The 13,396-nt window shown below is 35.5% G+C and overlaps 2 protein-coding genes across 2 annotated transcripts in view; one reads left to right on the forward strand and one right to left on the reverse strand.

Annotated features, from left to right (window-relative positions):
- Window positions 1-3,231, reverse strand: part of LOC132758099 (E3 ubiquitin-protein ligase COP1-like) — a 26,457-nt gene extending 23,226 nt beyond the window's left edge. The window contains exons 1-2 of the mRNA XM_060749609.1: window positions 2,799-3,231; window positions 1,207-1,266 (exon numbers count right to left, since the gene is read on the reverse strand). Of these exons, the coding sequence (XP_060605592.1) occupies window positions 1,207-1,266; window positions 2,799-2,917 (179 nt within the window). The 5' untranslated portion in view covers window positions 2,918-3,231. The remainder of the gene's footprint in view (window positions 1-1,206; window positions 1,267-2,798) is intronic.
- LOC132758100 (uncharacterized) lies at window positions 2,931-5,094 on the forward strand. The gene is made up of 2 exons (XM_060749610.1): window positions 2,931-2,984; window positions 3,616-5,094. The coding sequence occupies exons 1-2, from the start codon at window positions 2,931-2,933 to the stop codon at window positions 5,092-5,094; spliced, it is 1,533 nt and encodes a 510-aa protein (XP_060605593.1).
- The last annotated feature ends 8,302 nt before the right edge of the window (window positions 5,095-13,396 follow it).

Genomic DNA, 13,396 nt, shown 5'->3' on the forward strand with positions numbered 1-13,396 from the left:
GCGCCGTTCCCCATCCAAATGTTACATGAAAAATTCGCCAAGAAAATTTTGGACATGTGACAGGCTTAAATTGGCCTCAGGTCGATCTTAGGGTAACTAGTAACCGGCGCTGAAAAGCCTTTTACTCTATCTCAATTCATTGAGAAGTTGCAGCACTTTGAAATCAGTTTTGATGGAAAAAAAAACAATGCAAAATAGTGATTTTTGGCAATTTTGAGACGTCCCCCCGTTGCCATGGTAACAGGAAATTTATGATTGAGCATGCTGTTACAGAGGCTATGGTCTAGTCAACATTTGTGCCAAGTTACATCAGTATTGAAGCATTTTTCATAGTAGTTTGAACTTGTTACAGGAGGCTTTTCAATGAAAACGGCCATTTTTCGCAATATGCTCATGGGGTAAAAGGTTAAAAATTGATAATCAATATAATTTGCAGTACATTCATATATTATATCTATTGCTCACTTTTCCATTTTAAGTGCACAAGTTGATTTATAAAAGATTTTCAAATTTTATCATTTTAGGCTATCAAACATCAGTGGCATACATGTGAACTCTCCCACTTTTAGCGGGAGACTCCCACTTTCTGCAGCCATATTTTCAAAGATTTTTCTTAAAATAAGGGGTATTTTCACAAATTAAAGAAATCTCCCTATTTTTGATGTCAGAACTTCCTTCTTTGTTTATTGCAAATTCTAAAATCTCCCTCTTTTTGAAGAAAAATCTCCTACTTGATCATCGAAAACAGTTCACATGTATGCAGTGGAGTTCCTTAAAGTGAATTTGAAATGCACCCCTTTATCTCTATTTTAGATAATAAAAAGCTGTTATAAATATTATAAAGATGTGTTTGTAAACAGTACTAAATACAGTGAAATGACTGCTTTATCTTAACAAGAAAGACTTGCCTTCTTGAACAAAAACTGGCTCCAACTTTGGAGCCATTGGAGCATACTTTTTCTAACTGGAAAATTTGGTAGCGCAAACTAAAAAAAATCAAAACTGACCCAGAGGGAACCCTGAAGAACCAAACATGACTGGTTTATAAATAACTTTCAACTGTATGTAAAATAATGCAAATATTAAAAAGCGTTTCTTACAATGAATAAAAAAGAACATTTATGATTTATTTGTAAATAGTTATTAACTATTTATTAACTTAATAAGTTTCCTATTCTCAGATATTCTAAGATTTACTTTTCCTACCAAAATGTATGTCCACACTTGGTCATATGAGCTTCATCAATCAAATCAAAACATATTGGGCTGAAAGAGAAGAGAAATATTCAATATAACTTGAAAATAATATTCTGACACAATTTAAACTCTATTTTCAGACAAAAATCTATACAGCGTTTTTTTCACTTTTGGGGGAAGGGGGTCGGTGCCCATTGGAGGGGGAAAAATGCAATAGGAGGGGGATTTTTATACAGATCTAAAATATTGATTTGTCACATGATAAACTTGTTTGGATACCAGGAGTAGCTCCCCTTACCTATATGAAAAACCTTGCTTAACAGTAAGTCTTACAGGCATAAAATAAAGCATTTTTCGGCAGTTAGTTGCAAAAAAATGATATTCATTGCAGGCAAATTTGGGCTGCCATATTATAGGGGGAAATTTCAGCTTTGAGGGGGGAAAAAAACATACTATTTTGAGGGGGGAATGGGGAGAATTTCGCCGAATATTTTGGTGAAAAAAACACTGCTATATATGTAATAGACTTTGTCTTACAACTTCATATTAGAGCATGACACAACATTTCATTTTACACATAACTGTCAAGTGTCAATGGACAATAAATTGATTACTCTTTCAGATGGAATAAAATATTATGTTTGTAGATAGACAATGGAAGCTAAATGAATGATCAGTTCCATTAGACCTATAACCTATAAATAGCATGCTCTACAATGTAAAGCATTACGGTGATGCAAGTATCTCCAAGTTCTGAAACATTCGCCGGAAGTACAGAAAAATTATGGGTAAAAAGTTTGCCTGCTCTTCATCAGGGGTGATTTTGGTTCCCTGTCCTATTATATTTGAAGCATACCAGAATTAGTACAGGCAGGCTACCTGCACTATTGTTTACAAAAAGCACGCTGGGAAACAGTTTTTCTGGTTTCCTTCCTCATTGTGGTTCCCATTCAAATTATTTGTTTTTGTTTTTTTGGTTTTACGTCACATCGTCACAGTATAGGTCATATTGCGACGTTCCAGCTTTACTGGTGGAGGGAGACCTCAGGTGGCCTTCCGTGCATTATTTCAGGCAGGAATGGGCACCTGAGTAGAACCACCGACGTTCCGTAAGCTAGCTCAGCTGGATAGCTTCCTCACATAAAAGAATCCAATGTCCCTGTCGGAATCCCATTCAAATTGACATCCAGAATTAATTGCAAATTATTATTAAACAAATTTATGTGAAGTTATGTATGATCATGCATTGAGCCATGGCACAAACGGTGTAGCTTTCAAGCTGCAAAACAACAATGCAATCATAGAGTCAGATTCATTCCTCTCAAGCTTCTATGGCTGTTTACATTTTTGTAGACTTGATTACTTTAAGAACTCACATGCTTGACATAGATCAGCAACCACACTCCAATGTTAAAAGTCATCACAAGTTGACAATGAATGATCAATGGCAGTAACTAGGGACATAGACCATCCCCAAATCTTTTCAAATTTGCATTCTGCCTTTTTACTCAACTATCAATATAGCTAATACTTTGCATATTTTTATTATAAGATTGACTACATGCACAAATTCTATGGTTTACATAAAATCTAAAGAATACCACAAAAAATCATTGTCTTTGTCCTCATATGATCCAGATACGCCGTTGAATACTGGTGGTTGTGTCCGTTTTCTACGTCTCAGTGATGACAAAAGGGGCTGTTGTGTCCTTCCTGCCATTTGCAAGACAACGATGCACAAATTAAAACGAGATCTTATTGAGGACAATAAAATTGAGTGGGAGAAGGTTACATTTTTGCAGAATTTGTCATAAAATGCCGGTTCGATTTAAACAATAAGTCGATGTTTGATTTTGTAAATTATACAGTGAAATGATAAATTGAATGACTGAGTTAGCTTGAATGTTTTCAACAATGATGCAATGTTCTCTGATTTTGCATTTAGCGAAAGTACACTTTTGTTATTGTTCTGCAAAATTTTCAGACGTTGTGATAGTGCTCACGCATGCGTGAAATTTGTTTCCTGTGAACCGTAATAACGTGAATTCGTAAATTTGAAAAAAAATCCAGCTATGAAGCTACTAAATTATTATATTTTTACTACTAAATATACTGGAGGTATGTTTCAATTATGTATTTATTAATGCTATGCGAAAAATAAGTGACAAAATTCGGAAACATGCTAAAAAGTCATTTTAAAGGGAAACTCGGGCAAATTAATGACAAAAATATTGAAATGATTTTATGAACGCAAATCACGCTAAAATGACATTTTTAAAGTCCCAGCATGATATTTTGTATAATTTCTATATATTTTGGATTTGAAGCGCGAATATATCTATGTATGTTGAACAAAATTTAGACGCCGACAGAATCACCGAGTGGTTTTAAAACAAATCATGTGTTCATCAAGATCAGGATCAAGGATGGCTATCAACGTCTAATCCATTTGAATTACTATCGCTCTCAAGCACAAGTCTACAGAGCCCTAAGACACAGTTAAAACCTCTTCACTCATCAACTCCAGAAAGAAGTGCAAACCCAAAGAAGAAACCACCAAGAAAGCTACCACTTAGAATCCTGAATGTCAACTGCCAGTCCATAAAGAAAAAACAAGACAGAATAGAAAACCTCATAGAGAGCACTAAACCAGATATCATCATCGCCACAGAAACATGGCTGGACCCCTCTATCACCGACAACCAAGTTTTCCCAGACAACTTCAAACTTTGGCGAAATGATCGCAAGACAGGCACAGGCGGTGGAGTACTCATCGCAGTCAAAGATTCAATACTCAGCACAGACATCCCAGAACTCCAAACAGACTGTGAGATAGTCTGGGCCAAGGTCAACATTGTTGGAGCCAAATCATTGCTTATTTGCTCATCCTACCATCCTAAAACATCAGATGAACACAACCTACTCCATTTCCAAGAATCTGTTAGCCGTGCAACATCAATTAAAGACTCTGTTCTACTCATTGCGGGAGACTTTAACCTCCCAGGCTGGGACTGGAAATCAAAAACACTGAAAGCAGGCACAGCCCATGCACGCCTCCATTATCAGTTCTCAGACTGCCTAGATGACAATGGATTTATCCAAATTGTTGAAGATACAACAAGAAATAACAACACTCTTGACATTGTAATAACAAATCTCCCCAGCAAAGTACAGCAAATAACTACAATGCCCGGCATATCTGACCATGACACTGTCTTCGTTGAGCTTGACCTCAGCCCTGTCACCCATACCCAAACGCCCCGGAAGATCCCACTGTACAAGAAGGCTAGATGGGATAGCATGAAGGAAGACATGGCAACACTCCACCAAACAATCAAGTCAATGGCGGAAAACAACACCGACATCAACACTATCTGGGACAAATTTACAACTACATTGAAAACAAGTATACAACAACATATTCCCCACAAAACTGCTAGGCCAAGAGAAACATCACCATGGATTGACAAAAGCATCAAAAGACTTATACGAAAACGTGACCGTCTCCATAAGAAAATGAAAAAATCTCAAGACAAACAACATCAAAGAAATTACAAGAACTGCAAACACTTAGTGCAGAAGAAACTCCGACAAGCCTACTGGACATATGTCGACAATATTGTAACACCGCAGCCTTCAGATCCAAACATACACAGCAGTCAGAAACGTTTCTGGACCTTCATAAAACACAAGAAGAAAGACAATCAAACAATTACTGGACTAAAAGAACATGGACAACTCCACTCCGATCCTAAGTCCAAAGCTAACATTCTAAATCGACAGTTCAAATCTGTATTCACAGACAACATCAAGATCACTGCTGATGACTCCAAAAAGGGGGACTACGTCAATCCACAATCAACACATCCTGTAGCCCCTGAAATATCTGAAATATAGACCACAAACGGAATCACCAAACTCCTTCTCACACTGAACCCACATAAAGCTGCAGGACCTGACACCATAAGTCCTCGCATCCTCAAGGAATTGGCAACTGACATCGCTCCAATAATCAACACCATCACCACTCTGTCACTTGAAAATAGCACCATCCCTAATGACTGGAAGAAAGCCAATGTATCCCCAGTCTACAAGAAAGGCAGCAGATATAAACCAGAAAACTGTCGCCCTATCTCCCTAACGTGCATCTGCTGCAAGCTCCTAGAACACATTGTCACCAGCCACATCATGAATCATGCCGAAAAACAGACGATTCTCTATCCTCTCCAACACGGCTTCAGAAAGGGCAGATCCTGTGAAACACAGCTTCTTGAATTCACAGATGACATAACCCGGAACATGGAAAATGGCAAACAGACTGATGTTCTCATCATGGACTTCGCCAAGGCCTTCGACAAAGTATGTCACAGCCTTTTATCCCACAAACTGGAGCACTACGGCATCAGAGGCAAAACCAACCTGTGGATTCAGGCTTTCTTAAGCAACCGATCCCAATCTGTAGTCTTGGAAGGGGTAATCTCAGAAACAGTATCTGTAGAATCCGGCGTCCCACAGGGCTCAGTCCTTGGCCCGAGTCTGTTCCTTTTCTACATAAATGACATCTCAGAGGGCCTCAACGCAGTCGTCCGACTATTTGCAGATGATACGCTGGCCTATCTTGCCATCACAAACAAGTCTGACTGTTCCACCCTACAAGCTGACCTCGACAAACTAGCTGTCTGGGAAGAGAAATGGAAAATGTCGTTCCATCCAGACAAATGCCAAGTCCTTACCATCTCCAAGAAAAGTAGCCCCATCTGCCATAACTACACTCTTTATGGTCATACTCTAGAACACGTCACATCAGCTAAATACATTGGATGCACCCTGAATAACAACCTAGACTGGGGCCAACATATACATAACATTTGTAACAAAGCCAACCGTACCACCAGCTTCCTGCGAAGAAACCTCAACATCGCCTCTACTTCCACCAAAGAAACAGCCTACAAAGCTCTAGTCCGCCCCACAGTAGAGTATGCGAGCACTGTCTGGGAACCCCCACGAGAAGGGAGACATACACCGTCTAGACATGGTCCAACGACGTGCTGCACGGTACGTTAAAAACAAGTACCACAACAGGTCCAGCGTCACAGACATACTTGCAGACCTTGAATGGAAATCATTACAAGAACGTCGAAAGGAGGCCAGACTGATCATGCTCTACAAAGTCATCAACAACAAGGTCGCTCTAGACAATTCACAACTAATACCCTCCAACTCCACATCTACAAGAAATTCACACAACCTAACCTACAAGATACCCTACTGCCGTACACAATACCGTCAACAATCCTTCTTCCCACGTACCATCAAGACTGGAACAGCCTACCTCCAGACACTACGTCAGCCGGTACAGTTGAGTCATTCCGTACTCATCTGTCCCAACTCTATATCTAAACCACACTCTTGTCCGTTTTTAACCTGCACTGTATATATTCCTCACTATTTTTACTCTTTCTTTCCGTCTTGCGCATTAACCTGGCAGTAAACTTCAGTTAGTTGAAGGTGGCCAGTATATTGGAAGAAGAAGAAGAAGAAATTTAAAAACCTAAACATTCTCCATTATTTATCCTCATAGATTAAATATTCAATATCAACTTGATAAAATTGGACTTGAAATAGCATGTTTCTGAAATTTTAGAATAAATTTATTTTTATTTTACAAGATACGGGCATTTTACAGTTGATCCAAATTTTGATTTTGATCCTAAAATTGGTCCTCATTTTGACCCGATTATTTTTGTATTTGTTTCGTTATTTGTTGTTTTTATCCGAAAATAGGTTGGTTTCTCTGCAAATAAGCAATTATTCACATTTCGAGTATGTACCATTTAATTCTAGCATAATACGATCAGTTTTATTTTTATAAAACAATGAAAATAAAGTCAGGATCAGTTGATACTGATCATGATCTTTTCTTCGTGAACACGTGGTCAGGAAGTTACAATAAAAGATATTGTGGATATTGTATGATTGAAACAAGTGTAAGTCATTCATTTGGCAACGTTTATAGAGTTCACTGTGACAACTTTTGTGAAATCTTAACGCTCTAATTAACCTTACCCACTTGGGTCAAGTTGGGAAACCACAATTTTATTTTTTGGAGATTTTTTTTGTCCATGTGACAGTCTTGTGTCTTAATTTTGAGGACATTCACAGTCTAATAATGAATGAAAAATTCAAAACGAAGAAATTAAAATTTTCTCTGTGCCTCCCTTTAATGCCTTTTTTTGTTTTTGAGATTTCCTTTATAATTTAATGGCATTATCAGTTGTATGTTCTTTTCAGTCTTTTTTTAAAAAAAATTGTTCTATCTTTCTATCACAGTTACATTTAAATACATTTTAATATGCATACTAACAAATAACAGCTTAAAAAATTAAAATAATATTTCGTAAAAATTACTGGTTTCCTAGCAAAACTTCAAGACATATAAACCGATCGATGTACTATCATAACTCCTGTGTTGCCAAGAAAACAACTGTCTCTTTGATCTGATGAATTAACACATATGCTTTAACAGTAAAAATATACTGTACTGGGCGAAAATGATGAAGGGCCAGAAAACTGCTTGGGCCGAAAACTGCTAGGAAACCTGTTTATAAATAAATTAAAGTATGGACTATGGAATAAGTTAAGGCATAAGCTATTTACAGTCATAGATAAGATTATGACTACAAGCCAGAAAAATAATAACTGTAGGAGCGCAAAAATTTGCTTAAAACTAACGTATTTATATTGCTGTCTATAAAGTTAACGGAGATGTTAAGATATTTTGAAACATGATTACTAAAATACCAATATTTATTTAGTTAAAAGATTATATTAAATACAAGGAATGTTTAAAAATAAAAGTGACACTTGGGGCTGTATTCACACACATTTATTAATCTTTGATCCTTTCACTCGTCCCTTCCCTTGGCCTGGATAGGCGAACAATCCACTTCTTTGACTATCTTTCATACTCCTCAATTGGGACACCCATCATATACTCGAATACTGATAAATGGAAGACAGAAGGGCATTTCGTGATGTGTATCTTTTTCTAGATAAGTTGAATGAAAATTTGGGGAACAGAAAGAAGTCGCACGGGGTTAAATCTGGAGAAAAAGGGTTACAGTTACAGTTACCCTTTTCGCCTCCAAATGCTTAGTCACAATTCGTGCTTTGTGTGCAGACGCATTGTCGTGCAAAAGTCGTAGATACTGCATACTCGCTTTGGGGCGACGACTTTCGTAACATTTCTTCAGTAATTTAATAACAACATTTTTATAGGAGTTGCCTGTGACTGTTTTGCCCTTTGGCACAGGAATTTGTATGATAAAACCTTTATTGTCAAAGAAAATAACATATATAACCTTCCTCACGGTTCGTGATCTTTTAGCCATTCGTACTGGGATGTTTTGCATTCTTTGATGTCAAGATTCTGATAGAACTCTAGCGTTTTGGCTTAAAAAAGTATACCCAGGACTCATTCTAACAAAAGTACTTTTGGTATAATTTGGATACAAATTTAATTATTCCTTTGTATTTTCAAACGGACTCTCTTTTGTTTATCTGTAAGCAAATAAGGTATCCACCTAGCGTAGAAGTACTTATTGTTAAACATAAAATCTTTTAAGTACATATGTATCGATATTGACAGGGTTTTTTTATTATTACGTCTATTACCTGGTTTATATAGTTAAGATCAATCTATTTTAGTTGGTGATCTCTCTTTCAAAATTAGCGATTTGTTTTGATCTGTTGTATTCATCCGCGGTTATTATAAATTAGTCGTTCTACTAGCTTTTTTGTGCAGTTTGTATATGACACGTTTTTCATGGAAAATGTTTAATTTTGCCACACCCGCCTGCCCCTTAATTTTGTGGGTTTTTTGTTTAGGAACATTGTACATGTATATGACTGTATGTCATTTTCTGTTTTATGTGATTTATGTCACCTAGGGCAATTTGTTTATATTTGCTATTGAGTTTATAGTCTGATGAATGTAAGCTCTGTTTGTTTATTATGGATTGAGTTCTATTAAGTTAGATCTAGTATTGATCCGTTAATAAGTAATATTGAGTTTAGTTTACTTAAGTGTTATACATATATCAATAAATATTCTAAATTGGTACATTATTTTCTGGAGTTTGCTTCTCGTTTTGAGATAATTGGATTTCTTTTTCAACATGTGTTAAAGACAAGTTTCTCATCCGAGCAAATTGCCTCACGGTATAGTTTGCGTCTTTCTGTAAGATTTGGTAGACTTTTACGATACTATTATTGGTTGTAACTGTTGCAGGTTTGAAGTGTTCGTAATTAACCTGTTTTAAATTTAGCAATCCAACTACGAATAGGCATATGAGATATTTGACCAATCCCATAAATATCACAGACCTAATGATAAATATCTACGGGTTTAATGCCAAGTAAGAACCTATCTTCTACATATAGGGCATTGTTTTCCTTTTTTTTTCTAATCATTTTTAATATAGTGAAATGGTTAAAAGGATAACCCATTAAACTCGTAAGCTTATTTTATGCGTGGTCCTATGAACCAGAAAGGAACAAGATGAAACCAAAGAAGCTTATTTTAATATGAAAAAATACAATTACATTGTATAATTAAAATATTATAAGTTCGAATTAGGGTAAGGATTTCTAAACATGAGTTTTATAAATGAAAGAACAAAATATGCTTACTAGTTTCAGAGGCTTGGCATTCACAGGATATTTTTTTCACAGTAGGTGTATATAATCACAGAAAATAAGATGCAAGAATTACTTAAGATGATTAAAAGTAGAATAAAAGGTGGCATACTTATGATGCAACACATTTAATAAAGAAAACCGCGTTGATGTATCATTTTGGGAGGGACTATATTGATATCCAAACGTAATGTACAAGTAAACGGATGATGAAAAGCTTTTGAGACTGACAAAATATTTCGATATTATTTTTTTTAAAAATCTGTATACACATAATAATATAATTTAAAACAATAATTGTTTCTAAGGATCAGACATCAATACACATGACAAACTCTGTGCTTGAGCTCACCTACCCCCTGCACACTTCCCCTCGGATTTAGTAAGGACATCGCAGCTAGTCTGCAATTACAAGTTCTAGCATCCAGAGTTCTTCAAATCTTCTGCCGATGTCATGTGCCTTCTCAGCGACGTGCTCGCACCAAGGTAAGTAAAGCCGTGCTTGATACTGGCAAATATATAGGTACAGTATTTTTAGACCTGCCAAAGGCTTTTGATTTGACCAAGAAACAATTCTATATAAACTCATACTTTATCACTTTTCTGTAACATCATTAAAACTGTTTTATTTGTAGAGCTGTGTAATCGTATGCAAATTATTCAAATTGGAGACTTAAACTCAGACGTACAGAATGTTACTTCTGGCATTCCAAAATATTTAATTTTAGGTCCTCTGCTGTTTCTTCTTTATGTAAACAATTAGCCAAATGTTTGTGAGGATGCCGACATAGATTGATGGTGATGATTCCACATTGCACGAATCTTCAAACGACACATCAAATATAGAGGCAAAACTACAAGACAGATTAGGTGGTGTATTTATAACTTACTATTGCACCCTAAAAGTCTTAATGTATGGTAGTAAATAGCACACATAAATTAAAGGTTTTGCAAAAGCACCGGAACTGAAAATTAACTACTCAACTTTTGACAATGCAGTATCACTTGGAAAATTCACTAGGCAATGCCATTGGACACCATGTAAATAATGTGTGTAAAATAATAAATCTAAAGATCATTTATTAAGACGCATAAAGTACTAGTACTTATTAAATAAGAAATCTAACATTTTATTGCTGTAATATATGATGTAAAACAAACAAACAAAAACTTCTCCGTACCGAATACATTTTTATGCCTATCTAACATATGAATTGAATTGTGTTCCCTTGCTGATAGATTTTAACTATATCTCTCTTTTCATTATTTTTCTAATTTTTTCTTTTCTTCTCTGAAAAGGGTTCTGAATTCCCTCCAGCTATCGTAACTTGGCTCTTCTTCCCCAGATAAATTATCTAGGTATTTAAACCATACATCGTTTTTTGGGTCAGTTTTGTCTAATGCATTGAGATACTGCATTGGCACAGTGTTAAGTTTATTACTTTTATATTCATATTTTCCCGAGAAAGTCCTCATATTTTCCAAACATTCTATCAGCGATTTAAGATGTGGTAACAAAAGAGATTCTCTTGCATCTTCGGGTCCAAAAAATGTAAGGCATTGTCCTCTATCCCCGTGTTTAATCATCTCCCCCAACACCTGTAGTACACAAGGCCCTATATCATCAGATGTTTTGTTGGTGCATTCATCGTGATGAAATATCATCATTACTTTTATCTGGTAGGAGCAATAACCTTTGAAACTCATCTTTCCATATGCAAAAAACAAAAATGAGTCCAACAATTGTGCGTGACCATTCAGGAGGAACTTCATTATTCTGTATAATTTTACATGCTTCCGCAATAAAACGTCTCTAATAAAATGTACTTCAGTCTCCGTGAATGACAGCCGCCTATTTATCAGAAGAAAGTATTCATGTGTCAACACCTGTTCACGAAATGATTTTGGTTTCATATTCTCATCAATGTGTTTGTAATACCAACTAAAGTCGTTTTCAATACCATCATCATCACAACTTCCATCAGTTGTTTTCACTGCCGGAACAATGTCAACATCGATAGCACGTGGTTTACCGTGGCCGCTCTTGTAAACAAATTGTAAATTAGTAGCCGGGCCATGTATACCTAGGCATTTATCAAAATAAAGATGCCTTGTGGTTTTTAAAACACTACATGGTAAGGAGTATGTCAGCGATTCTTTGAGTTGATACGCAATATCATAAATTAAATGAGTTGCGTGTTTTGTCGAGTTAAGGTCCAATAGTTGGGCTTCACACAGGTAAAAGATGAAATCAAATTCGTCAGGAAATGTGTTCCTGGTTCTTTCATAAAAGCTTCCAACTTTAATGATATTGTGGTTCGTATTTTTTACACCTTCTTGTTGTTTCTTGTGCCGGTGATTTACTTTCCCACTTACAGTCTCGTTCTGAAGTCTTTCGGCATAATTTCTAGCAATACGTTCCGTTGCAACATCAACTATTCTTTGAACGAACTTCTCTACACTAGACTGTATAAACGCAACTTAACTTCTTCTGGCAATGCTTTTAACTCACACTCATAATCAAAAACATCGTAAAGGTATAATTCTAAGATTTTGGTGTCTGTTTTTGAAACAACACTTGACATTGTTGGCTATTTTGAATTTCTAGCTATGTCTTCTAAGAAATGTGAATGCCGATGCTAAGATATATTCTGCTCTGAAAAGGAATGTTGTTCTTTAATAAACAAGAAAATTATATTCTTCACGCATAATAAACATTCATTATATATCGTACGCGTGTCATTTGCACATTTACAAACCAGTATTTTATGACACTTTATTTTAACTTCAAAAATATGTATCGGCATAAATATGCAAATAATATGTTACATAAAATCGCTTAAAACATTATTTTCCTACCTAAGTTATGTTTTAAAGATCACGTTTCATGTCCTTTTTCCTTGTAAATAAATCAAACATGGACGACACGTAACTTAAATAACAACTTCTTACTTGTTATATTGATTTAAACAAGTAACTTAACAAAACAATCATTCTTCAACAATGCATTTTTTACCTTTTGTTCATGAATTTGAAAAAAATTGCCAATAACTTATCTATTTACCTTAGATCATTTAGTAGACAAAGCACCGTCTAGGTTGAACGTAAACTGTTGTTGGCTATGCAAATAGACGATATACATGAATTCATAATACACATAATCGTGCAAAATATCAATGAAATATAACACCAATTCATGTAATGAATATACGGCATTAGACTTTAAATTGCATGTTTCTATCCTAGTACAGTTACATGATATAGAAAGAAAGAAGAGCATTTATAATGTGATCAAGATATTCAGTAATAACATTGTTTAAGCATTTTAAATTACCTGGTTGAAACACAGTTTGGAAGGGTTATTTGTGCTTACTATTTATTTTTTTTGTCAATGAACCCGATTTTTATCAATTAATAATCCCTTCGATTTACAGCTAAAAATAAATTCGGAAGCACGCTTTCCTTTCGATTTCTATTATGTAAAGTCATAAATTGGTCTCGC

Source organism: Ruditapes philippinarum, unplaced genomic scaffold (assembly GCF_026571515.1).
Source record: "Ruditapes philippinarum isolate M1 unplaced genomic scaffold, ASM2657151v2 ctg4357_1_1_1_1, whole genome shotgun sequence".
In the NCBI taxonomy this organism is placed as follows: domain Eukaryota; kingdom Metazoa; phylum Mollusca; class Bivalvia; order Venerida; family Veneridae; genus Ruditapes; species Ruditapes philippinarum.